General features: G+C 31.3%; 2 protein-coding genes across 5 annotated transcripts; both read right to left on the bottom strand.

Moving 5' to 3' along the window:
- Window positions 1-1,606: 1,606 nt before the first annotated feature.
- On the bottom strand, window positions 1,607-12,217 carry LOC111712045 (gastrula zinc finger protein xFG20-1). The gene is made up of 19 exons (XM_023486554.1): window positions 11,919-12,217; window positions 11,447-11,497; window positions 11,289-11,343; window positions 10,736-10,822; window positions 9,424-9,505; window positions 8,758-8,818; window positions 8,454-8,513; window positions 7,247-7,312; window positions 6,246-6,337; window positions 5,619-5,712; window positions 4,754-4,834; window positions 4,653-4,692; window positions 4,446-4,524; window positions 3,976-4,048; window positions 3,702-3,772; window positions 3,089-3,272; window positions 2,489-2,578; window positions 2,223-2,328; window positions 1,607-1,908 (listed from the first exon to the last, which is right to left on the bottom strand). Exons 1-19 carry the CDS (start codon window positions 11,958-11,960, stop codon window positions 1,622-1,624), a joined length of 1,701 nt encoding a protein of 566 aa, XP_023342322.1. The 5' UTR covers window positions 11,961-12,217; the 3' UTR covers window positions 1,607-1,621.
- Window positions 12,218-12,314: 97 nt separating this feature from the next.
- Window positions 12,315-22,763, bottom strand: LOC111712044 (zinc finger protein 184). 4 transcript variants are annotated; one of them, XR_002767374.1, is made up of 19 exons: window positions 22,615-22,763; window positions 21,614-21,685; window positions 20,618-20,722; window positions 20,075-20,171; window positions 19,371-19,430; window positions 19,176-19,299; window positions 18,848-18,963; window positions 18,258-18,432; window positions 17,810-17,881; window positions 17,575-17,644; window positions 17,123-17,170; window positions 16,786-16,890; window positions 16,216-16,342; window positions 15,921-16,002; window positions 15,470-15,553; window positions 14,423-14,539; window positions 13,934-14,113; window positions 13,004-13,221; window positions 12,315-12,447 (listed from the first exon to the last, which is right to left on the bottom strand). XR_002767374.1 is itself a non-coding variant. In XM_023486553.1 (18 exons), the coding sequence occupies exons 1-18, from the start codon at window positions 22,683-22,685 to the stop codon at window positions 13,175-13,177; spliced, it is 1,752 nt and encodes a 583-aa protein (XP_023342321.1). In that variant the 5' UTR covers window positions 22,686-22,763; the 3' UTR covers window positions 12,712-13,174. The 4 variants fall into 4 exon arrangements, 1 of the variants encoding a protein (XP_023342321.1); XR_002767373.1 differs by having other exon boundaries at window positions 12,315-12,504; window positions 13,061-13,221; XR_002767375.1 differs by having other exon boundaries at window positions 13,061-13,221.
- Window positions 22,764-23,901: the final 1,138 nt, after the last annotated feature.

The raw sequence follows: 23,901 nt of genomic DNA, 5'->3' as shown, positions 1-23,901 counted from the left end.
TAAAGAATGGACAAATTCAAACAGACATAAACAACATTTTTAAGGAGTAGAATATTTAGTGGGGGATCGTATTTTGGCTGAGGACATCGGAAAACCTAATAACAATCACTGGGTCTTAATTTCAACAATGAGTTAGAACATGGACAATTTCAAACATGACACGTATAGAACATTGCCAGTGTGGGTCCGTATTTTGGCTGAGGACATCGGAAAACCTAATAACAATCACTGGGTCTTAATTTCAGCAATGACTTAGAACATGGACAATTTCAAACAAACCTATAGAACATTGTCAGTGTGGGACCGTAATTGAAAGATTGAATAATGAATGGAAGAAAAGAACAAATGGAACAGATAACCAATTGATGAGATAACTAATGTACTTGGTAAATGAGCTGTTTGAATCAGTGGGCCTGTGGGAGGCTGTTATTAACAAGATTGTATTGGTTTAGCACGTTATTTTACGTTATTTTTACATCATTTGGCTTGCAGGGTAAAATTTCACATGGTTAGTTTAATTTTTAATATTGTTTTATTTTAAGTTAAAAAAAAGTCTGTCAACCAATTATGGGGGTATGAGAAATGGTTGAAAGAGGTCCTATTATTTCAAATTTCAGTTAAATTGTCATTTTCTGTATTTCTCGGTAGAAATATTTATTTTCGAAAAAAAATAATTTTACTAAAATCTCAATATCCATTTCGTTTTTCAAGTTATTGCCGTTTCGTTTTTTGCACTGCATTGTCCATGTCTCAGAGCATCTTTTCCATGCTTTTAAACGTTTCTGCTATGCCTAGTTTGGTCGTGGCACCCCAAAGATTGTCAAAAAAATGGTCTTTTTCGCGTATTTTCGTCAAAATCGACCAAAGTTATTTTTTAAAAAAATTTTTAATTATGCCTTCCGACGCCCTAGAAAAACTTTAAAGGCCATTAAAGATAGCAGGAGATCTTGGAGAATACGATTCCAGCTTTTAAAACATCAAAATCGACCTCCAAGTGATGAAAAAATGACAAAGTGTCTAAAATATTTTTCCGAAAAACTTGATTTTTCACAATTTTTTTCACGGAAACGCCTATAACTCGGTCATTTTTAAATATTTTTTAAATCTTTTTTTTCTAGTGCATTCTACACGCCAATGTGCATCTTTATTTGGGCGCTATAGTTATTTGCCGCTTTTACTTTTGATGGGATGAAAAAAATAAAAAATATTTTTGGTCAAAACGGCTTTTTTTCAGCCAATTATTAAGCCGCCCTGCCTTTAATAATCATTTTACACACTTGCTTTATCNCAACAGTATCTATAAAATTACTCTATCATGCCTACAGCCTGTGTTACGGCCTAAACAATTTTTTCACGCAATTTTCTCCATTTTCTCTGATAAATTTAAATTGAAAGTTGAAATATTGGCAGAAAATCCACGAAATGAATAAATTTGCACTGTTTCTCGAATACTATGTAAAACTATTAGAATAGTTTTGCTTCGCAAAACTTATCCTTGATAGTTTTCCTTGATAAATGACAATGCATATCATGTTATTTGAATTTTTTCTTTATTTTTATTCTCTATTTATATTATTATTATGTTTATTGTAATTAACATTATAAAAGAACAACCCTGCATTTAATGGAAATAAATATGTGTATTTAATATGTGAATTATTTTAATGATCAAAACAAATGAATTAATGTGAATGAGTGACCTTATATTATCCAATGTTTGTAAATGTTTCTTAGTTTCTGGATCCAGGTCGATATGGTGATCCAGCTCCATGCTTTTAGACTGGTCTGGACCAAGCTCAAGGTTAGGCATATTACCAGAGGTTAGGCTTAGGCAGGGCATGTCAGGCCCCACCTCGATACAAGGCATAATACCCTGGGGATTCTCTAGAACTGATAAACTAAGTTGACCTAAAAAAAGATTTCGTTTTGAAAAAGAAAGAGATATTTTGCAATGTAGATTGTAGAATGTAGATCAATAAGACAATTTTGTTAAAAACTGGTAATTGTTTGCTATTTCAACTGTCCTATTAGCAGCAATGGAGAAAGAAGCGAACCTTACACAGGGGGGGGGCTATGGGGACTCAGCCCCCCTTGTATGGTTTCCAGAGGGTTTTCATGCCCCAACGGGAAAGAAAAAAGATGTAACCCCCTGGAAAAATACCTGTGTACGCCCCTGAATGAAGATAATTGAAATTCTTAATTAATAACATCAAAAAATTGACCTGACGAGGTAGAAAAGTTTATATTTGGGAGAGCTGAGTTAGGTTCCTGGTTTTCTACTTCAGAGGCGCCATGTCGTCGCTTTCTTGTCTTCAGATCAGATATAGACTGGATAAAGTAAGGATTAGTTTTTAAAACAGAATGATCAAAAAATATTTTTTCCATAATAAAAAAAATCAAGCATTTCTGTTTCTCTTAGGGAACAATCTTTAAATATGTGAATTGTGAATATTTAGATGAGCTGCTTGAATAACAACACTGAGCTTACCTGGTTGTGATATTCCTTACAATGAATCCCAAAATCATCAATAGATATAAACTCACGCGAACATGAACCACAAACATATACACTCGAATCCTATAAGTAAACAATTGATAATTTCATATTGCGTAATCTGCCGATTTCTGAAACCTAAAAGGTGCGTTTGTCCAATTTTTGTTGTTGTTATCTACTCATTTTCTGTCTCCTTATCACTCATGTACCTCCTGAGTCTTGAATCACAAAATTGATATGCTTCTGACACAGTTTTAACAATCTATATATATACTTTGCTTGTCTGCTTATTTGTTTAATTCTTTGTAACAAATAAACGTAAAAACGGCAAAACCGAAACTGTCTAACATTTTTTGTGGGACCCCAGGGAACGTTTATGGATGGTCAGAATTAACATCGAGGAATGGGGCGTGTTTCAGCACTCCTAAATATCCAGAAAACTATCTTAAAAAGTTCAATTTTTTAAATCCACGATTAAGTCGATAAAGTTGATAAAGTACAATAATTAAAAGTTAAAATGGAAGCCAAGTATCCAATAATCCATTTACTACATACTTCAAAAATGATTTATTTTCATCTATATTTTTTGTCCACCTTGAACTCCGTAACGGTCTCCTCAATCTTCTCCTTCTTCTTGGACTCCTCCTCCAACTTATGCCACCTGCTGTGGTTCCTCAGCTTGTATTCAAACGCAAAACTTTTATTGCACAGATTACAGGGATACTTCTTTGGTTCATTATGATGGCTGGACATGTGGTTCTTCAGATTACTACGGTGCCTGAACATTAAATAGTTACAAGGTTTGAACATGATGTTACGTCAACGTGCAGTGCACACTGCAAATTAGACAGAAGGATAAGGTAAATCTAATGCGACATTACTGGTAAAACTGTGTGACCTTGCAGCTCAATAGCTCTTTAATAAAAAAGTTATGAGTAAAATTGATAAGATTTCTATCCTACGTTAAATTTACTTTAGTTTGACGTGTGTATCAAATGTAACAAAAAAAAAAAATATGGATAATATTCCTACGAAAATTAAAAATATATATTAAAAAATTATAATTTACAGAAAACGTCTAACATCATCTCCGTTTTGATTCAGCAAAAACAAACAGTGTTAAAACATACATGATGAACACATCCAAGTTTTGAAAAGTTGACCAATGTAAAATTATTAATATATGTACTATGTTATAGTAGTGTACCTGAAAGTTTGATCACATTCTGGGATCGGACACTTGAACTTAGCATAGTCCAGATGTATCCACGAGTGCTCCTACAATTAATATGAACGTTTTTTATACATCTTATCTTTATTAGTTAATGTCAAAATTCGGCAAGTAAACTCCGGATATTTAAAATTTTTGAAAGATTCTAAAAAACTCTAAAATAGTTACCATGGAACATAGCATAACAAAACCAGGATGTACTTTGATAAATTATCTGACCACGTATAATCACACATTAAACAAATATTACCTTTAAACGCGTAGAATCTACAAATTCTGCATTGCACTGATCACAAAAGAATGATTTAATACCAAAGTGAGATCTGAAATAATCAAAAACATTAGCGATACAAATTATATTTATTTATCAAAAAAACTGTCACGTGAAGTTGTGTATTGAGTATTTAAACCATGTCCTAATGGACTAGAATGAATTCTAAAGGAATTGAGTCTTTGACACAAACCCACACTTTCGAAGCCCTATATATTTGCAACCTGATTAGATTATTTAACTAACAGAATTTATTGTTTGAAATATCTTAAAAGTCTACGACAATGGGTTGCAAAGATATGGGGATAAAAAATCAAAGTTAGTGACAAAGATTAAATTTTTTACTATATATATATATAGTGAAAAAAAGAAAAAGGAATATTTTAATATTCTCATGAAACTTGAAATATAAACTAAATTAAAAACTGTCTTGCAAACTAAAATAAGACCTGATATGTCTGGCCAGGTTGGATTGTTTGCTGAAGGATTTAGAGCACTGAACACAGGAAAAAGTTTTGTTAAATTTTCCTGAAAATATCATTTATTTTTTTTATCAAAAATACATGGCAACAATATGATATTTGCTACTCATCTCAAGTCTGAACTTTTAAAAGAAATATTTTTTAATAGATAAATACTAAATAGTTGATATTTTCCTGCTTCATGATGAGCTTCGTGAAGCTGCAAGGCCGACTCCTTAAAAAAAATAATAACCTGTAAAAATGTTCCAAGTAAAAAAAACTAATTAATGTCTTACCTTAATGAACGTTTTATCACAGAATTGACATTTTTTGCTTCCAAACTCTGCTGCGGTGTGGCTCCTTCTGTGACTTGATAACTGAAGTGTAAAGATATGAAGATTTTTTTTCCCAGTAAAAATTTCACAATTTTTTTAAAAATTAAACGTTTTTGGCTGATAGAAACGGTAAACACCACAGACAAACATATACGGTTGAAATTTTCACGTTATCAATAAGGATAAAATGTTCATAATAAAGTTAGGCATTGTTATTATCAGCTTTTTAAACAATCGTGATTATTTGGACCGAAAATCTGAGAACTTTTTGTTGTTGTTCAGATAATACACTTGGAAAAAATAAAATGGCGCAGAATTATTTCTGAAATGTATTGGAAGTTTAATTCTTTTTTATATTGAACTATGCAAAATCTTGACTCTAAACGATTTTTCAAATTGTTTGGTAACGTCGATTGATTTGTTTCTTCTGTCAGAGTCAACATTTTTTGCATAATTTCTTATAAGGAAACTTTTAATTACGTAAGACTTTGTAGATGTTGTAAAACTTCCTTAAATCCAAAAATCCTAGAATATCTTTGAAAAAAGGAAACTGATGATTAGAGAAAGACAGACGAGCCTGAAAATAAGATAGACAGACAAACATGATAATTAGATAGACAGACGAACCTGATAATTAGATAGACAGACAACATGATAATTAGATAGACAGACAAACCTGATAATTAGATAGACAGACGAACCTGATAATTAGATAGACAGACAAATCTGATAATTAGATAGACAGACGAACCTGATAATTAGATAGACAGACGAACCTAATAATTAGATAGACAGACGAACCTGAGAATTAGATAGACAGACGAACCTGATAATTAGATAGACAGACGAACTCGCATAATCTACAAGTTCTAAACCAGGGAGACTCCGGATGCAGTTGAACATGAACTTCAAGATCAGATCTAATGAAAAAAAAAACTATACATTTTCTCGCATATTTCATTCCGGCATTATTACGTATTAGAGAGAAGGGTGTTACAATTGGTCAAAAATTCTGAAAAGTTTTCATAAAAGTAAAATAAAAATAATTTTTAAAATGCAAAAAAAATCTTTTGCACAGCATTTCATTGTTATTGTATAATTTGAAACTTAAAAAAGATTAGACATTGTTCACCATAAGCACATTCCCAACTTAAAAATATTTATATTTATCAATTATTAATAACGTGTACTGTGTAAAGATCGAAACTTTTGTGTGAACATTGTTAATTTTAAATACTTGATTTTCGTATCCAATGTGGTCACTTTTAAATTTAAAGATCAATGCATAATTCCCGAATTAAAGTTATCTCTACACGGAATGATCATCAGGGAATATCGAATAAGAATTGAATTAATTCTACGTCTACAAACGATGGAGATCAATACCTAATCCCGTGATTCACAACGCAAAAGTTCTGACTAGAGGCTGCAGTTTACAATTTAAAAGTATGACCTGGTATGCAGGTTCTCCTGACAATCCATACAAGCATACTCCAGCTCAGGATGCTTCTGCTTCATGTGCTTAGCCATTATAGTCACGTTTATCTAGATAGTTATTCTTAGCCATTAAAGTAAGGTTTATCTAGATAGTTATACTAAGCCATTATAGTCAGGTTTATCTAGATAGTTATACTAAGCCATTATAGTCAGGTTTATCTAGATAGTTATTCTTAGCCATTAAAGTCAGGTTTATCTAGATAGTTATTCTTAGCCATTAAAGTCAGGTTTATCTAGATAGCTATTCTTAGCCATTAAAGCCAGGTTTATCTTGATAGTTATACTAAGCCATTATAGTCAGATTTATCTAGATATTTAATATTTAATCTAAATAGTTGTTCTTAGCCATTATAGTCAGGTTTATCTAGATAAGTATTCTTAGCCATCATAGTCAGGTTTATCTAGATAAGTATTCTTAGCCATCATAGTCAGGTTTATCTAGACATTTATTCTCAGCCATTATAATATAATATAAATAAGTATTCTAAGCCATTATAGTCAGGTTTATATAGATAAATATTTTTAGACATAAAAGTCAGGTTTATCTAGATAGTTATACTAAGCCATTATAGTCAGGTTTATCTAGATAGTTATTCTTAGACCTTATGGTCAGGTTTAAATAGATAAATAATCTTAGCCATTATAGTCAGGTTTATCTAGATAAATATTCTTAGCTATTATAGTCAGGTTTATATAGATAAATATTCTTAGCCATTATAGTCAGGTTTATCTAGATAGTTATTCTTAGCCATTATAGTCAGGTTTATATAGATAAATATTCTTAGCTATTATAGTCAGGTGTAAATAGATAGATGTCTTGCAATCGTTAATTATCAGGTTTTAGGCATTAAAGTCAGTTTCGTCTAATAAGTAAATATTTTCCAATTCTTATCCTTTACAGTCATGAACAGGTGAATAATCAGATGAAAATTTAACTGAAGATTTAAAACTTCTTACCCTACTATCACAAAAAGGACAATCTCGTTCTATTGCCAATTTTTTCTTTTCCTCCTCCTTCCATTCCTAGAATTCAAAATAATATTGGTTGATTAATTCAGATATATTTGACAAGTTTTATATTGGTCACTTGTCAGTCTGAGTCTGCATAAAACTTTTATTACCAATCGGTAAATAAATATACAGGGTGAGTCAAAAAACGTGTGATTTGTGTGTCGTCTTGTGCCAAACTGTCCTTTATTCATGTGAGTTGAAAAAAATGAAAACAATATTCAAAAACACTATGTATTTTTTAGTTTGAAAAAGACGACCCTTATCACATTTTTTGGTGACTCCCTTTATATAAATAATAATATTATTGTAATTGGATAAATTACTAAGTAAACAGTGTAATGGACGATGAACAAAAGATTACCCTTTAAAAAATTTCTGATTTGTGTAAATGTCGTCGTAATGCTGTTTTCAATTAATTTTGGAATTCTTTGAAAAAAGGATTCCTTATTATGCACCCTGGACTAAACAGGGCGAGATGCAATCGGTTTCTTCAATTTTTATTCAACCGCGTATTAGTATTTATAATGAAAACGCATCCAACGACAAGAAATATAGAAGAGAAAACGCTAAAAAAGTATGCTTAACAGGTCAAATTGTGACCGACAGCCACAGCTTGTAGTAGATTACTAGATTCTAACAACGAAAATTATACAAGTGTTTATCTAAGATTAAACTAAATGATACATGGCAAACTCATTTAAGTATTAATATAATTATATAATACTAGTATTAATAGTTTTCCGGTTTGATATGTGCCATCTGAGTATTAAATATGTTGTGTAAAATTTTATTGTTACAACTGGACCAAACTTAATTCTGTAAATCATATAGCTGATCTTTATATTTCGCCTAGTATTAAGCTCTTTTATTAAACAAATCATCTATATAATTCCATTTTACAATCTTTGTAAGTTGTGCCATTTATTAATTCAGATTCAAGCTTGTTGTAACAAGGACAAAACTGTTAAATCAGCGCGCATTATGTTGCCCTTTAAATTAATTGGAAATTACAAAAAAATAGCAATCATTTCATTTCATTTCTTATCATAAGCATTTAAGAAATGCTTATGATAAGAAAAGAATTTATTTAAAAACAAAAAAGATAAAAATAAAATATTCATAGATGTCAACTATAAATACATATAAAGGTTACCTTGTCTGAAGCAGCTCGTTCAGCGGTTTCTTTAATTACTTTTTTAGATTTAATAATTTCCTGTGAAAATATTTCATATTTGTTTATGATAAATGCATGAGTAATAAAAACGCACTTCATGGAAAACAGCCAACTATTGTAAATCTCGGGAAATTGACGCAATTTACAATGGGCAAAATTTACTCTTTTAAAGTTTATAAAAATTTTACAAGCTTTATTGAAAAAAATAAATCGCAACAAAACTGTAAAAACATAGATATTGAGAAAATAATATAATGTGAAGAATATGAATACTTTCTCCTTCCTTATGAATTTCTAATGTTGGTGTTGCTGATGAATCAACTTCAAGATATTTACCAACCTTACTGTTAACAGTCATTCATAAGTAAAGGTTGGAAAACAAATATATGTGTAATGTTAGAAAATACAAGGCAAGCTAACTCCCCTCCCCCCTCCCCCCCTTCACAGCATGAAGCATGAACAGGGGATAGGGAGGGGGCCTTAAAAGCGAAAATAAGGTTTGCCATCTAAACAAATTTCTTCTTGTGTTATTTTTCACCATTAATTTAATTTTTAGGAATCAAATTGTTCAGAGGCAATCATCCGTGTAAGCCATAACAGCAGATTTTCCAGTGGGAGACTCATGCCCCACTCCCCACTCCCCGCTACCATGTTAAAAATTACAAAAATCGATTTTCTTACTAAAAGTAAATTGGGGATACATAAAATGATAAATATCTATAACAGTTGTTATCTCTGTTTGTATTGACCGATTATGCTCATTAACACCTGGACTGATTTGCCTCAAATTTGTATTGGGGAACTCGGTAGAATCAAGGAAATGGTGTTATCTCGGTTGAAAACTCTCAAGTGGAGTTAATTAAATCTTTAAACGAAAGTTTATTTATCCAGGCAAGGCTGGGTTCCCATGCTAGTTTATGGATAAAATTGTAAAATAAATGACTTTTTCCTAATTGTAGAAACATCCTCCGCAGAGAAAAAGTTCTTAATGTTTACAGACAACAGATACTTTAGAAACAGTAAGATTTCACCTATACAATATCGTATTCAATAAATTTATTATAATAATAATAATAATAATAATCGCTGTCAAACAAACAAGTTATTATCGATTTTTCAGACCTTTAAATCTTTTTATGAAGAGAACCCTATAAAGAGATGTTGCAGCATTCATGGCCCCATGGTTGCGAACACCAGAAATAGGCGATCATTAGTTGCATGGCATCAATACGGGGACTTATTAAGAAATAATTTGAAATATAAACATTAAAGTACCTAAATTAAGTATTTAATTTTTAAGCATATGTTTTCTCTCTGTAATTTAGATTTTAATAGAATTATAAAAATTATCAATTGTTTTCAAACATTCGACATAGTTTTACGTCAACCGAAACCATCAAACGACAACTGTTACTTATAAGACCACTTCTAAAATTAAAAACTTTTTAGAGATCATTTAAAAAGATTATTGAGGCTCAAAAACGCTAATATCTGTTTTTTGGGTCATCCCGTAAAGTAAATATAAAGTAGTAATCTCAGTTCGTCTTGTTTGTTGTTTGGAAGTCCACTGTCTGTCCAATCATAACTCATGAACTCGATCCCTTAGTTTTCTGTATTTAATTATACACAAAGTCTCAACATCATGAAATCAAAAGTAGCTGCACTTGCAGTTAAAATAATAAGATAATAAGATAAAAATGTTACCCACATCCCCGGACTGAAAAACTAATTTATTTGGTGAAAGGTGAAGGTTTAAAAACGAAAATGTCAGCTTTTTTCTATCAATAATTCTTTAAAATTTTTTCTTTGAACTTTTAAATCTAGTGAACTTTAGAAAAAACCAAATGATATTAGATCGAGTATTTTAGTAAAAATGAGCCAGCGTCAATTTAATTTCTTTTCATTACCAGTGTACACATATCATTATTAGCGGAAAACTTTATGGTTCTTTATATCGAGATCAATTCTTGATGTCCTCTTTTTTACTAATATTAAGATTAATTTAATCTAATAGTAATATCCAGGTGAGTTTCTTAAATGCAACCAATCAGAGTGTCTTTTGTAGAAACCGAACAGCAAATCAGAAGCCGAAAAACAGAACAGCCAATCAGAAGCCGAAAAATCTAGCAGGGCTAAGTAAAGAGAGGATTAAAAAGAAAATCAAAAGTGTTCAAAGTGGATACAGAAATTTAGAAATCGGAATCCAATACACGAGTTTTCAGCTCTGTTTAGTTTAACCATGTCTGGTACTAACTACTAACCTAACTGTATATCTGGAAGAATAACAACTTGATCCTCTTGGACAGGTTGGTTCTGTAGAGCACTATGAAGAAGGGGGGAGAGTCCTCCTAAACCAATAATAAGGAAATACCTTTTTTTGATAAGAATTTGCATAATTTAATAATCTCCTTATACTTTTACGAGTTCACATGAGAAAAAAAGTCCGTCCGAAATTGTGTAAAACTTGCTTGTAACTGCTGAAATTGTGTAAAATTTGCTTGTAACTGCTGAAATTGTGTAAAACTTGCTTGTAACTGCTGAAATTGTGTAAAACTTGCTTGTAACTGCTGAAATTGTGTAAAACTTGCTTGTATCTGCTGAAATTGCTTAAAACTTGTTTGTAACTGCTGAAAAATGTTCCATTTCACCCTTTTGAAAAAACATTCCCCCCGGCCCCCTCCCACAGAGACACAAAAACTGCCTGCAAAGATTAACTTCCAGAACAAAATTAAATTTACTGAAGTAAACGTCCCTCTGACTCATGAGGAAGAACTCCTTATACTCCCTAGATCTTTATTAAATGAAAAAGCCTACCTAAGAGAAGAGAAGGTAAAGGAAGAGAACCGTCCTCACATTGTACAATAGTATCCTGAGAATATTCAAGATCGTGATGATCAGCACAAATATATTTTTGAATTATAAAAAAAAATGTTTGGTATTCCAAATATAGACATATAGTCATCATGAATTTCCTTTTCAGTGGTTGGGTTCCTCAGATTTTCATTAATATTCCAGATCAAGAACTAGGTATTCAAATGGTTTACAAATTAGACTCAATTGTACAAACAAAATGCTGTTTTTTGATTAATGATTTTTGAATTTCTTTATTTTTCCGTTTTACTTGATAGAATCATGTTAAATACAAAATAAAAAAGGTGATTTGTTGGTCAAATTGAACTCAAACAATTCTTAAATCTTGGGTCATAAAAGTAGAAGTGGCAAAGAGTTAGGTTCACAAAATCAATTAAAAGAGACGGAAAAATATGAAACAAACCCTTTTCTAAAAATAAATTTTAAAATTCATTACCAAACCTATGAAGATAAACTTTTATTATACCAAGTTAACTTCAAGATATGTATTTTTTTCAGTAGCGTTCACATGACTGCTATTTCCGTAAATCTTGTAATTCAATTTAACTTTTTTTCATTTTTAAAACCATTTTCCTTGGCATGCTCGGCCTGTGAGTGTTTGCTATCTGTTTCCATCTGAAAATATTTTTTAAAATTTAAACAAAAAAAACAATGAAAGTGCTAGCAACAAAATTAAGTTGTTTTAACTTTTAATTTAGCGACTTGAGGTTTAAGTTTCAAAACTATTGATTTAAAAAATAATATTGATTTGTTGTATTTGCCATTTATTTGTTTTCCTGTAATAAATCCAAACATTTTTTTCTTCCTTTTTCTGTGATAATTATATTTTTTGTAGTAATTCAAAAAAGTGCTAGCAACAAAAAAGTATACGGTTTTTTTATTAAACCACAAAAATAATTTTTTTTTACTGTGCAGAGTACAACGTTTTAACTAGTCGTTAAGTAAACATTTTTAGTCATAAGAGTGCAATAACATGGGTTCATATATTTTACATTAAAAACTGACAAGAAACACACGGGTATAGTTTACATATATGAGTTTAACAGGTACACATTCAAATTTTACTATGAAACCAGAGCTGGTATCATGTGAATTGATTAAACTAGATTTAATCGATTAAAATTATTTGTTATTATTATTTTGTCTCTCATTGGTCGAACTTATGCAGACCAATTAAAACGAATTGACGGATTCTGCTCACATATTAATTGGACAAAATTATGCTTTTTTATATCATGCTTAGACATTTTTTACTTATTAAGGGACATAGCTAGTGTTACTCAAAGCCAATTTTACTCATGAAAACATACACTTTTTTATCTTAAGTTGGCTAAATTTTAAATAATTTCTTGGTTGATAGTAACACCCCCAGTCCACACGCCTGATTCTTGTATTTAAGCAAAAGTCCATTGGATCCATTTTTTAAGAATCGTTTTCTCCATTTCTTTTTTTATTATTAAAATTATCGGACACACGATTATTTTAGTTTTTTTGTTATGTGGAATATCTACCCAGTACCCATGTTAGATTTCAAGGCCTTTATAAAAATTAGAGTTTGAAAACGAAAAATGTGAAGAAAGAAATGAAAAGATGTCCAACAATTCTAGATTAAGTCCAAAAAAAGAAACAAATAATTAAAATGTCAAGTTAAAATTTACAACAAAGAAAACGTTGACTTAATATTAAAAAAAATTCAACTGATATTTTTTTCATACACCGGGTTCTATTAATAAGAGATTAGATTTGGTTTACATAAAAGTTACAATAGTCAAGATATAGATTTAACCGGGGTTTTGTTTGATATTCATTATTCATACAGGTGTGCATTCTTAGCGGTCAGATTTGTAGCGTGGAACAATAACAGATTCATGAACACCTAAAAAATCATCAAATTCAAAAGCTGAAACCTATTTAAACTTTATTTCATTTCATTAGAAATAGCGCGCGAAAAGTAGAAAATTGCAAGATTTTCAAAGAAATCCAATCGATAAGGTTAGCTAGATTAAAACCCTATTAATTATTAATAATCTTTGGTGTGAACAACTTGCTAAAGAAATTATATTTTTCCTTCCAATTAATTAAAAACCATTTGAAATACGTTTCTCCTGTCAAATTAAATTAAATTAGTTTAGCCTCCTCAAATCAAAGATATTCTTTTAAGATCAACATTCTTTAACCAGCTATTTTGCACAGAATTAAGATCAAGATCAAGTTGTAAAAAGATTTGTATGATTTTTTATATTCAAACCTATCTGTCAAATTAAGACAAGTTTTAAACAAAAAGAATTTAAAATTAAACCAAACCAAACCAAACCAAACCAAACCAAACCAAACCAAACCAAACCAAACCAAATCAAATCAAATCAAATCAAATCAAATCAAATCAAATCAAGGACTTCCTAAATCGGGAATGAAGTGATGATTTAAGATTTATAATGATTTGCAACTTTACTTATTTCACAACAAGAATCTGCTTTTAAAATTCACTCAGTTCCAATATTAATTGTTTTGTTTGCCATTATTGTTTGGACTAAACAAAATTTGTTCTTCATTACAGCGGACATCCAATGAGTCTACTGGTTAATTACCAATATTTTGAAGTTTGTTAAGAGGTTTAATGGTCAATGTATTCGAGTTCCAGGGTTCATCGCTAACTTGTCGTCGTTCTTCAAGTCTCATCCTTGATTCGTCCATTTGATTTATAGACAAAGTATCCTCCGATTCTTGCTCGCTTTGCTCGTCATAATTACCATTAAATTTATCCTTGTCTAATATCAATTATTTAAAATAACCTTTCTAGTGTGATATTAATCAATGGAGAGAAAAAAGTCACCATAAAATCAGGTCTCTCGAAAATATATTTTTTTTATCGAGTTTGGGTACCAACCCGATCTTAACTGTTTAAAAAATACAAAAAAATTTAAAAGTTAGCTCTAGAAATATTAAATGTGGATTAAACATGATATCTTGGACAATTGTAAAGGCTGCAGAATTTAAAAATACATCAAGCTTCAAACAAAAACAATAATTTGATGACTGTACATTTTTTGGACGTTGCAATTTCTTAAATAATTTTCCTTTGATTGGACTGGATAAGGGTTGCAGTCCTTTATGATGTGAATTAAAATGAACGTTAAGACTGGTTCTCTGGGCGAAACTGCTGGAGCAGTGGTTACATTTGTAAGGTTTCTCTCCTGAAATAACAAAAATATTGTTTAGAATAAATATGTATTGCTTTTTATTCTGAGAAGCAACGTAGAATTTTACGTGAATTTCAGTACAGTGTATAATTTTAACCCTGAAAAGGCTTAGATAGACAGACAAATNAGTTTTTTGTCCTCTTATTTTTAACACTATGACCGTGAAATTTTGTGACTTATAATGAATAATAATTTAAAGGATTTTTTGTTGAAAAAATATTTTTTTTTAAATTTATAGGGTAGGGTACAGGGTGGAAAAAGTCCGGTCTGTGAAAAAAATCTAAAATAGCCCATAAATTTTTTGTGACTAAAGCTACAGATCTAAAAACTATAGTTTTGAAAAGCCCTTGAAAAATGCATGTCAAAACATGTGTCACACTTTGAAATTTGTTTTTAAAAAATATGTTTTTTTTTCTTCATTTTTTCTAGCACCCAAACTATTAAAGTTTTCGGTCTTTTTTGCTTTGAGCTGGCCATAAAAATTGGACTATGATTATGCATTTCAACCCAATAACTATTATCTAAGGCTTTTTAAGGGGGGGGGGTGCGCCAAACGCCCCCCCCCAGGCTATTCATAGATTCAGACCCCCCCCCCCAGCCTTTATAGGGTTAAGAGTTTTAAGAATGATTTTTGATAAAATGGCGAAAACAATAAAATATTGAACATCAAACAGCAACATTTTTCATCCTTTTATTAGGAAAATTAATTCATTTTCCCCTATTTACTATTCAGCAAAGAAAATCCTAACAAAAGTGTTTGCTCTCCGCAGAAACAAACCTAACTCATGGGGGAAAATGATTTTCAGTGAGGGTGGAACGATTTTTCAAAGATAATATAAACCACACCCTGTCCTGTTGCAGTATTTCAATAATTCGGGGAATATTTCTTATTCAGATTTTGTTCGATTTCCTTGCTAAACCAACCTGTATGAAGTCGTTCATGATTTCGTAAAGTTTTCTTAGCGTTAAATCCTTTTCCACACCACTGACAAATTTCAGGCTTCTCTCCTGAAAAAAAGTGGAATAGAAGTTAAAAGAACAGAACAACAAAAACATGAAAATACAGCGATTACAAACTTTTTCCTGATAAATCAGTTGTCAAATAAAAACATTCTAAAACATGATTCTAGGAATGCTTATTGGTCAGCTAGCATACACTTTCAACTGTCAAATAATTCTGGCCTAACCTTCAGTATAAAAATTTAAACATGCGATAATGTCTCGGTGTAGTTCCTGGCAAATACATTTATAAAGGATTAGAGTAGATTTCTGCTCTATACAATATAACCTCGTTGATAAAATCGACTAGGTAGAAAACTGAACAATTCTCAAATATTCACAAACATGAAAACAAATATTTATTGTCTGTTCTAACCTGTGTGTGTACGTTCATGCTCCGTTATAACATTCCTAGCGTGCGTCTTGAAGTCACAGAACTTGCACTGGTATCTTTGTACCTAGATACAGGACATAACAGATCACTAGTATCATCGGTAAGCTGTCTTTAAGTAACTCGAAAAATCATTTTCTTCGTATTTAGAGAAAAATAAATTTCTGTATTTTTTAGAGAAAAATGCGGATCTGGATTAATAATAAAGATTACTGTGTAAGATTCATAACTTAGAACTCGTGGCAGGGGTGTAAAGACTCGTGGCTTTGTTCTTTTTCACCTTGATTCTATGTTTGGCCGTGATATGAATCTGAAGTTTAATCTTAGAAGTGAAAATATCTCCGCAGTTGGGACACAGGATACTCTCAACCTTCTTGTTCATGTTGTGCTTCAGATCCATGTGATATCTAGACAAACCATTTATTATTACCAAAAAGAGAATTAAAGCCTTCATCAATTTCAGAATATGAAAATAGGTTTGATTTTTCAAATTTTTAAAAATAAACAACAACTCATAAATTTTAAAAAGAAACAGAAATGGATAGAAAAAAATTATGTGGCGTAGAGGTCTTTTTTCATAGTATTTTTTTAAGAACAAGAAATCGTTGATGTACAGGGCTACCCACATTAGATGAGACTATAAAGACGATCTGAAACTCCTTAAATCTGACGATTCCATGGTTTAATTAAATCTTCTACCTTGAATAGTTTTTTATGGCTTATTCAATGATTTAACAAAGAGAGAAACATGTTTACGATTGCAGAAAATAATAAATATAAGGAAACAGAAAGTATAAATTCTGCACAGTCTCATCCTTTGTGGGTAACCCTGTATGATAATAAAACTGACCTCAGAGATTTCCTGTACGGGAAAGCTTTTGAGCAAAGTTCACAAATATAGTTCTTCTGATGATTGTGCACAACGTTGACGTGATCAGTAACCTCACAGGTGTGTCTGTACACACAAACTCTTTAGAACAAGAATACATGCATTGTTCTATTCATCAAAGCTAAAATAATGTAATGCCTAAAATTCTTAAATCCCAAAATTTGGTTTCAAGATGACTTTTCTAACTAAATAAAACTTTCATTATAAAAATATGAAAAAAGTTAAATTGTTTAACATTTTAAATTGTAGATATGGTTCAACTTTTAAAATAAAGAAATGGATTAAAGAGTAAGCTTTCCTGAATTGTCTTTCACATCCTTCCTCAGGGCATGTATGATTCTTCAGTCTGAAATAAAGAATTTATGATTTCTTTTTCAGGGAACTTTTATTTACAAAACCTAATAAAACCTAACAAAAAAGATTAACTGTTTGCAATTTCACCAACTATCTCTTCTTAAAAAAAATGTCTTAAGGGGAATTATACTTTCATACATCTATAGACGGAAAGAAATGTGATAAATTTTAAGTCGGCTACGGCAGGAGTATTATAACGTTTTTTCCAATAAAATGTAGAGGGGTAAAATTATCTTAAAAGTAATTCATTCTATAAGGGAAGAAAGCTCCAAAATGAACATTCAAACAACGTTTCCTTAATGGAATAAAACAAGAAAGGAGATAAATCGTTGTTCACTAATCACAAAAAGTTAAATTTATGATTCAATGGTAATTAACCGTTGCATACTAAATTACCTTTTCCTCTTTCCATCCCGCCTTAAGGAGAGAAGACGACAGCTCTCTAGAATCTCAGCTGAGTGGTTTGCTGCAGGTTCAGTTCAAATTAATCATAAGCAATTTCAGTCATGTTGTAAAGACAAGATTAACATAGTTCTTACATAATGACAATATTAGAAATAAAAAAAAAAATATTGAAGCGGCTTTAAATTATTAAAACAAAAAGAATATAATATTATTATTTGAACAGTTCCTAGTGCATGTTTTTTTCTAGATTTTATTCCGTTGAAAGTTTCTGGACAGTAGATACAAGTCACTTTCTTTCCTGATTATTTCACCATAGCATTATATTTAGATCGAATAAATAACCATCAACTGAAAATTTAATCTATTTCCCTATTTACATTGGACTTACGGCCCGGGGTGTATACTTTTTATAATTCCCCCCCCCCTCCCCTATTTCTATTTATTTTACCCAATTCTGTGAATAAAAGACTAAAAACAGACCTAGCTTCTGGGAAAAAAAAAAGATTTTCAGAAGGGGGAATATAAAAAATATTGTAAGAAAATATACAGTATACAGTATACACCCCTGTAGACTTTTGGGCTATTCTGAAAATTAAGTTAAAGTTCCTGATACCCGGTTATTACAAAAAAAAGTTTTAGATTGTCTATCAAGGCAGGTTTGAATGCTAAGATCCCTGGTCTCAGCTTTTTAGACTTTTTATCTTCTTCTAATGTCTCATCAGTCTCCTCGATATTATCTTCTTCCTTCATATCATGGTCTTCGCCTTCCTTCTCATCTTCGTCATTTGTCATCGTTATTTCCTGAAAATCCATCTTGTGCTCCTCAAACTCATCAGCATACTTCATATCCTATGTAAGGCAGTATCTATGTAATATAAATTAGCAATCTCTGTTTGTTCGTTTGTATGTCCGATCATAACTCAGAAACCCCTTAATCGATTTGCCTAAAATATTGATTGGGGAACTTGGGTAAACCATGAGAATGTTCTTAGCTTGGTTTTGAGATTCTAAGTTGGGTGGGTAGACTTTTATTAAGAATAAGAGATAAAATCGTTATTTAAGACCAAGCGCGGGTAAACGACGGGAGTAACTATGAGTAAGCAACGCTGGTTTCCCAAGGTAATAGCTCATATATCAAAACTTGAAGTTGACCCATTTTCATGATTTGTAAGAAAAGAATATTTCACATTCTTTATTTTCTGCGTGCACTAGGAAGAAAAATTTTAAAGTTTCAAAAACAATCCTAACTATAAATACTCCATTCCTGTGAGAGCAGTTGCCCAGATAACAAATCAATGTGATGTTTTGCTACGTGCTGTTTGAGTTTATCCTTCCTCGTAAATCCTTTCTCACATTGATCACATTCAAACGGTTTTTCGCCTAAAAAGTAATCTTGTACAAGCGAAGACGAAGAAATAAGTCAAATATGATTAAATCCTAATAAACTGGACGGAAAAAAGCAAACAAACAATTAAGTGCATTCTACGTGTTTTTAAAGCTTAACCCGCTTAACATGACTAAATATTTCAAATTACAAGAAATATATTGAGTGAAACATTAATCATGTGAACATAAAGCATTTTGAAAGTTACCGGTATGTTGCAGCATGTGTCTGTTCAGATGATCATGTCTTCTAAACTCTTTTTTGCAAAAACCACAGGTATGAACCTTGGTAAATTTCTCTGGGACTGATGAGAAGCTGAGATTTTCTGAGAGCTAAACAAAATTGGTAATTCATAAAAGAAAAAAATAGAAATATTCAAGATTTAAAATTAGCATGATGTTACCTCTATGATCGGTTCCTGTTTGATCGTAAGTTCAGCCAAGGGATCGTCTTCAATTTTTACCTGGAAATAAAAAAACAATCCGCAAATAATAAAAGTAAATGAACATACCTATGATAACATGGATTGAATAATGACATCGATACCAATTATGCCAATGATGCCAATGGTGGATATGGTGGATATGGTGACAATGGTGGATATGGTGACAATGGTGGATATGATGACAATGGTGACAATGATGACAATGATGACAATGAGGACAATGATGACAATGGTGGATATAGTGACAATGGTGGATATGGTGACAATGATGACAATGATGACAATGAGGACAATGATGAAAATGATGACAATGATGACAATGATGACAATGATGACAAAGATGACAATGATGACAATGATGACAATGATGACTATGGTAAATATGGTGAAAATGATGACAAAAACGACAATGATGACAATGATGACAATGCTGACAATGATGACAATGATGACAATGATGGCAATGATGACAATGATGACAATGATGACAATGATGACAATGATGACAATGATGACAATGATGACAATGATGACAATGATGACAACAATGATAATGATGACAATGATGACAATGATGACAATGATGATAATGATGACAATGATGACAATGATGCCAATGATGACGACAAGCATGACAACTATTACAACGATGACAATGGTACCTGAAAATCCATATCTGGTATATCAAGCATAGTCAGAACCCATTCCTTCTCCTCAAGTGAACAACTCAATACAGTCTCAGAAAACCCGTATACAATTCTAATAAAAAAACACATTAAAAACAATAACATTTAAAATGCCGGTTTATGTATTTTTTAATAAGAATATCCCGCTCTTTTCCTTACTTTTCTTTCGAAATAATTTATTTTCAAGAATATTTAAACCCATGAAACAAAGCATCATATAATTATTTATAAAAAATTTAAGTAAATTATTGGTCTCTCTCTAAACAAATCAAATCATATCGGAATTTTACGGTCGACTTACTTCCCACATCTCAAACCCAAAGTGAACTTACTAAATTAAGAATGAGATATTTTGTGATAGATAATAATGTATTCTAACTCTGTGACCCAAGTACTCCTAAGGGAGGCAGAGGGTTGCCGGGAGGGGTGGTTTCCTGGTAACATTCTTGTTATTGGGATGTCCTAATAGATAGATAGATAGATATTTGATCTTGCTAAGGTGACCCTTAGAGAAATAACCTGATGTACTCCTGGAAGGATTGTTTAGAAACCTCGGATAGAATTATCTCGTCTGCATCTTCCACTACACAAACCTCCGCTCCTAGCTGTTTTATCAACAGATCCCTGAATTCAGTAATGTTTTTATCCGAGTAGGAGCCGTGGAGGGGTGACAAGGGGCAGCAGTCACATTCCCCTTATTTTCTAATCCGAGCCACCTTGAAATTTCTAGTCCTTCCATTAGTGTCCAATCCTTACAGATTTAACTCTTTTTAAAAAAAGGAATCGTGTCAAAATTTATACAAGTAAATCTATTTTATTCAATTCACAAAACTCAGTATTTCATTTAAGCCCTAAAATGGCCAGATTTAAAAACAAGGATTGGAAACTTAAAAAATAATATTGATTGTATATTTCGAGGTGACTCGGACGAGAATTGTTGTGGCTGGCCTGAAATTTCTCTCACCACCCTCACCTATCTTTCCTATTTATCAAACTTTAACAGAATCAGGTGAAATAAAATAAAATCCTTCATGGAAAAAAGTTTTTCAATCTTTGATGTTTCTAAAATAATAAAAAGAGCAAAGAGCATATTTATCTCTAAAACGTTATATTTTTTAATATATATATTAAAGATGTTTAGCATTTATGCATAATAGTAGACTAGCTTAAGGGGCCGGCGTTGCCCGTGAAAAAAATTTGAAAAATTAATAAAAAATAAAAAAAATTTTTAAAAAAATTTTTAAAAAAATTTCGAATTTTCTTTAGCCTACTACTAGCCAGGCTACTCATGAGTGTCCACAAAAACATTCTGTTTGGCCGGCTTGAGGGGACAAATATATAAATGTCTTGTTTTATTATGTAGATGTACTTATTAAACCTAAATGTGTTTGAGAAAAAGAAAGAAGTTGCAAATGGTTATCAAAAGGCCTGCCCTCCATTATCCATTACAAAAGATGACAATAATTATTTACATGTTAAAAACTCATATTTTAAGTATAAAATGTTATTATATACCTTAGGATTAGTTTATGACAGTGGAAAACTGATTCCCCTTCCCCTCCACATCTTACACTTATGTCGGTATGCCTACAAGGATAAGAACTTATTAAGATTAATAATAATTTATTAGACCTGAAAAGAGCCCCCCCCCCCCCTCCAGAACTCAGAGCTTTCACACTTTTCAAAGCTTAAACTCAAGAGTTAAGAACATAAAAACATTAATTTGCTGTTCATTCAGTGCACTAGGAAGATTGTATACGTGGACCAGAGCCACCATGACACAAGTCCGAATGAAAAATCTATTTAGAATGCACATTCATCGGCATCCCACTCGGATGGGCACTATCAGGGATAGTGAAGTAAAACAATTATTTTTAAATGCCAAGCCACGAAGGCTTAAGTTTGAAGGTGGTAAAAACCATTTTTTTTTTTTTTTTAAAGTTAGGATTTAATTTACTTTATTCATTGCACCGCCGTTTTGTAATCTTTCTTATTATTTTTATTAAAAACTAGCTGAATGAACGAAGAGCTTTAATATATAAATTACAATTGTACTCCTACTTTTTTCTTTCAAAACAGAAACTTTTACAATTCATAATTAATTCCTGGACCTTTGTCCTTTTTTCATCTCATAGAATTTAAGTTTAAGTTGAGTTTTTCATTTTCAAAAATGTCTTTTACCATCTCTAGTTTAAATACCAATTATTACTAACATAACAGTATTATAAAATGTCGATTTTTTTTAGAAACAATGCTTTTTTCTGCTAGTTTTGTTTGAAGGAGAGATAGAGTATAATGATTGGACTCTAGTGTATGTTTACCTTTAAAGTATCTTATTCTTAAGCCTGATATTCAAGAATTTACAATTAAATTACCCCTCCCCCCCCCGATTTATTTCTGTATACGCCCTTGTATTACATTATTATAAACATTCAGGACACAAGATGTTTATACGTTTTATATTAAAATAAAAAAATCGTAACAATTTTTATTATCACTAGATGGACAGCAATTACCTTCCTTCTGTATACCAACATCTTGCTAGACTAAGGATATCACTGGTTTTCGTAGTAATGTCAATCTTCATGTTATTTCTATTAATTTTTAGGATTTTTTGAAACCATTTTTCTGTCAAACGGAGACACCTGAAATTTTATATAAAATATACTTTTGAATCTACAAACTACGTGGGAGGGACTATTTCTAAAACTTGAAATTATGAGGGGGATTGGGTCAGGAAAGTTTCTTAGCGTTAATAAAGAACTTATAGAACTGGAGGGTCTGTCCTAGTGAACGATTTTTGGACCCCCCCAGACCCTCCTCATATCAATTTTGTACATGACCAAAATAGTATTTATTTAGCATTATTTAGAGTTAGGTTAGGTTAAGACACTTTCTGGGCCGAACGCTGCGGCCACGGGTTAGGTTAAGTTGAGACACCTTCTGTAAGATCCATGTACAAAATTGATANTGGTGGGGGGGGGTCAAAAAATCGTTCTATAGGAATATACCGAAATGGACAAAACATTAATAATTATAAACAAAAATGTGAACAGTAAAGGTGATTTCATGCTCAGGACTGTCCATCATATTAGAATTAGCTTTAAAACTGATTAATGATCTTTAATTCAAAACAATAATAATTAACATTCATATAATTAACATTTATACAAACTGAACGAGCTGAACCTAGCCTTAATAAAAAAAATATTTTTTTGGATGAATAAAATTATATCGGACACCAAAGGTCGTGGTATACATATTTGAGAAAGGTTCATTGCAAACCTCTTTCAGCCAAACACCCTTAAAAGTGTCATTTATTTATCAATTTTTAATTTTTTGCTGAGAAAACTGGAATTAGAATTTCAGAAAATTATTTACTGGCTGTATGCTAAGCGATTCATATTTTCCTGCGAAACGCTGAAATTTAATTTTAATAAAAATAAAAAAGAATCTTTATAAAAAAAAACTGGAAAAGAAAAAATTCTCTGGTAATTATTTGAGTATCTCCTCTGCTACTTTTTCGGAATTTTCATGTCCTTTTCGATGAAAATCCCGAATTTGATTGAACGTCAATGTTTTGAAATGACCTCTGCGCAACAGAGCCGTGAATTGCCGCACTACTTTTCAACAGCTATTACGGGACAGTGTTTTTCGTTCAATTTAATCTTATAAGTTGAATCAGGGAGTGAGGAATAAAGCCTGACGCCGTTCGCCCCACCATATGATTATACATGCTTTGCAGACGGGTACTCCTTTTGTGTATGAAATATTCAGAATAGGTTATTGTATACGTGGTAATT

The sequence above is a fragment of the Eurytemora carolleeae genome, unplaced genomic scaffold (genome assembly GCF_000591075.1).
Source record: "Eurytemora carolleeae unplaced genomic scaffold, Eaff_2.0 scaffold1088, whole genome shotgun sequence".
NCBI classification, from domain to species: domain Eukaryota; kingdom Metazoa; phylum Arthropoda; class Copepoda; order Calanoida; family Temoridae; genus Eurytemora; species Eurytemora carolleeae.
The sequence above is the reverse complement of the archived record's forward strand: the minus strand, read 5'-3'. Positions and strand labels throughout refer to the sequence as shown.

Coding starts and splice junctions, on each gene's coding strand:
- LOC111712045 (XM_023486554.1), bottom strand. CDS start 11,960: ATGGAAACAGATAGCAAACACTCACAGGCCGAGCATGCCAAG. Junction 8,514..8,757: donor CAACATTAGAAATTCATAAG/GAAGGAGAAAGT, acceptor ATATTTTCACAG/GAAATTATTAAATCTAAAAA. Junction 7,313..8,453: donor AACGAGCTGCTTCAGACAAG/GTAACCTTTATA, acceptor TTTGAATTCTAG/GAATGGAAGGAGGAGGAAAA.
- LOC111712044 (XM_023486553.1), bottom strand. CDS start 22,685: ATGAAGATTGACATTACTACGAAAACCAGTGATATCCTTAGTCTAGCA. Junction 17,882..18,257: donor GTCTAAAAAGCTGAGACCAG/GGATCTTAGCAT, acceptor TGAAATAATCAG/GAAAGAAAGTGACTTGTATC. Junction 15,554..15,920: donor GCATGAACGTACACACACAG/GTTAGAACAGAC, acceptor ACTTTTTTTCAG/GAGAGAAGCCTGAAATTTGT.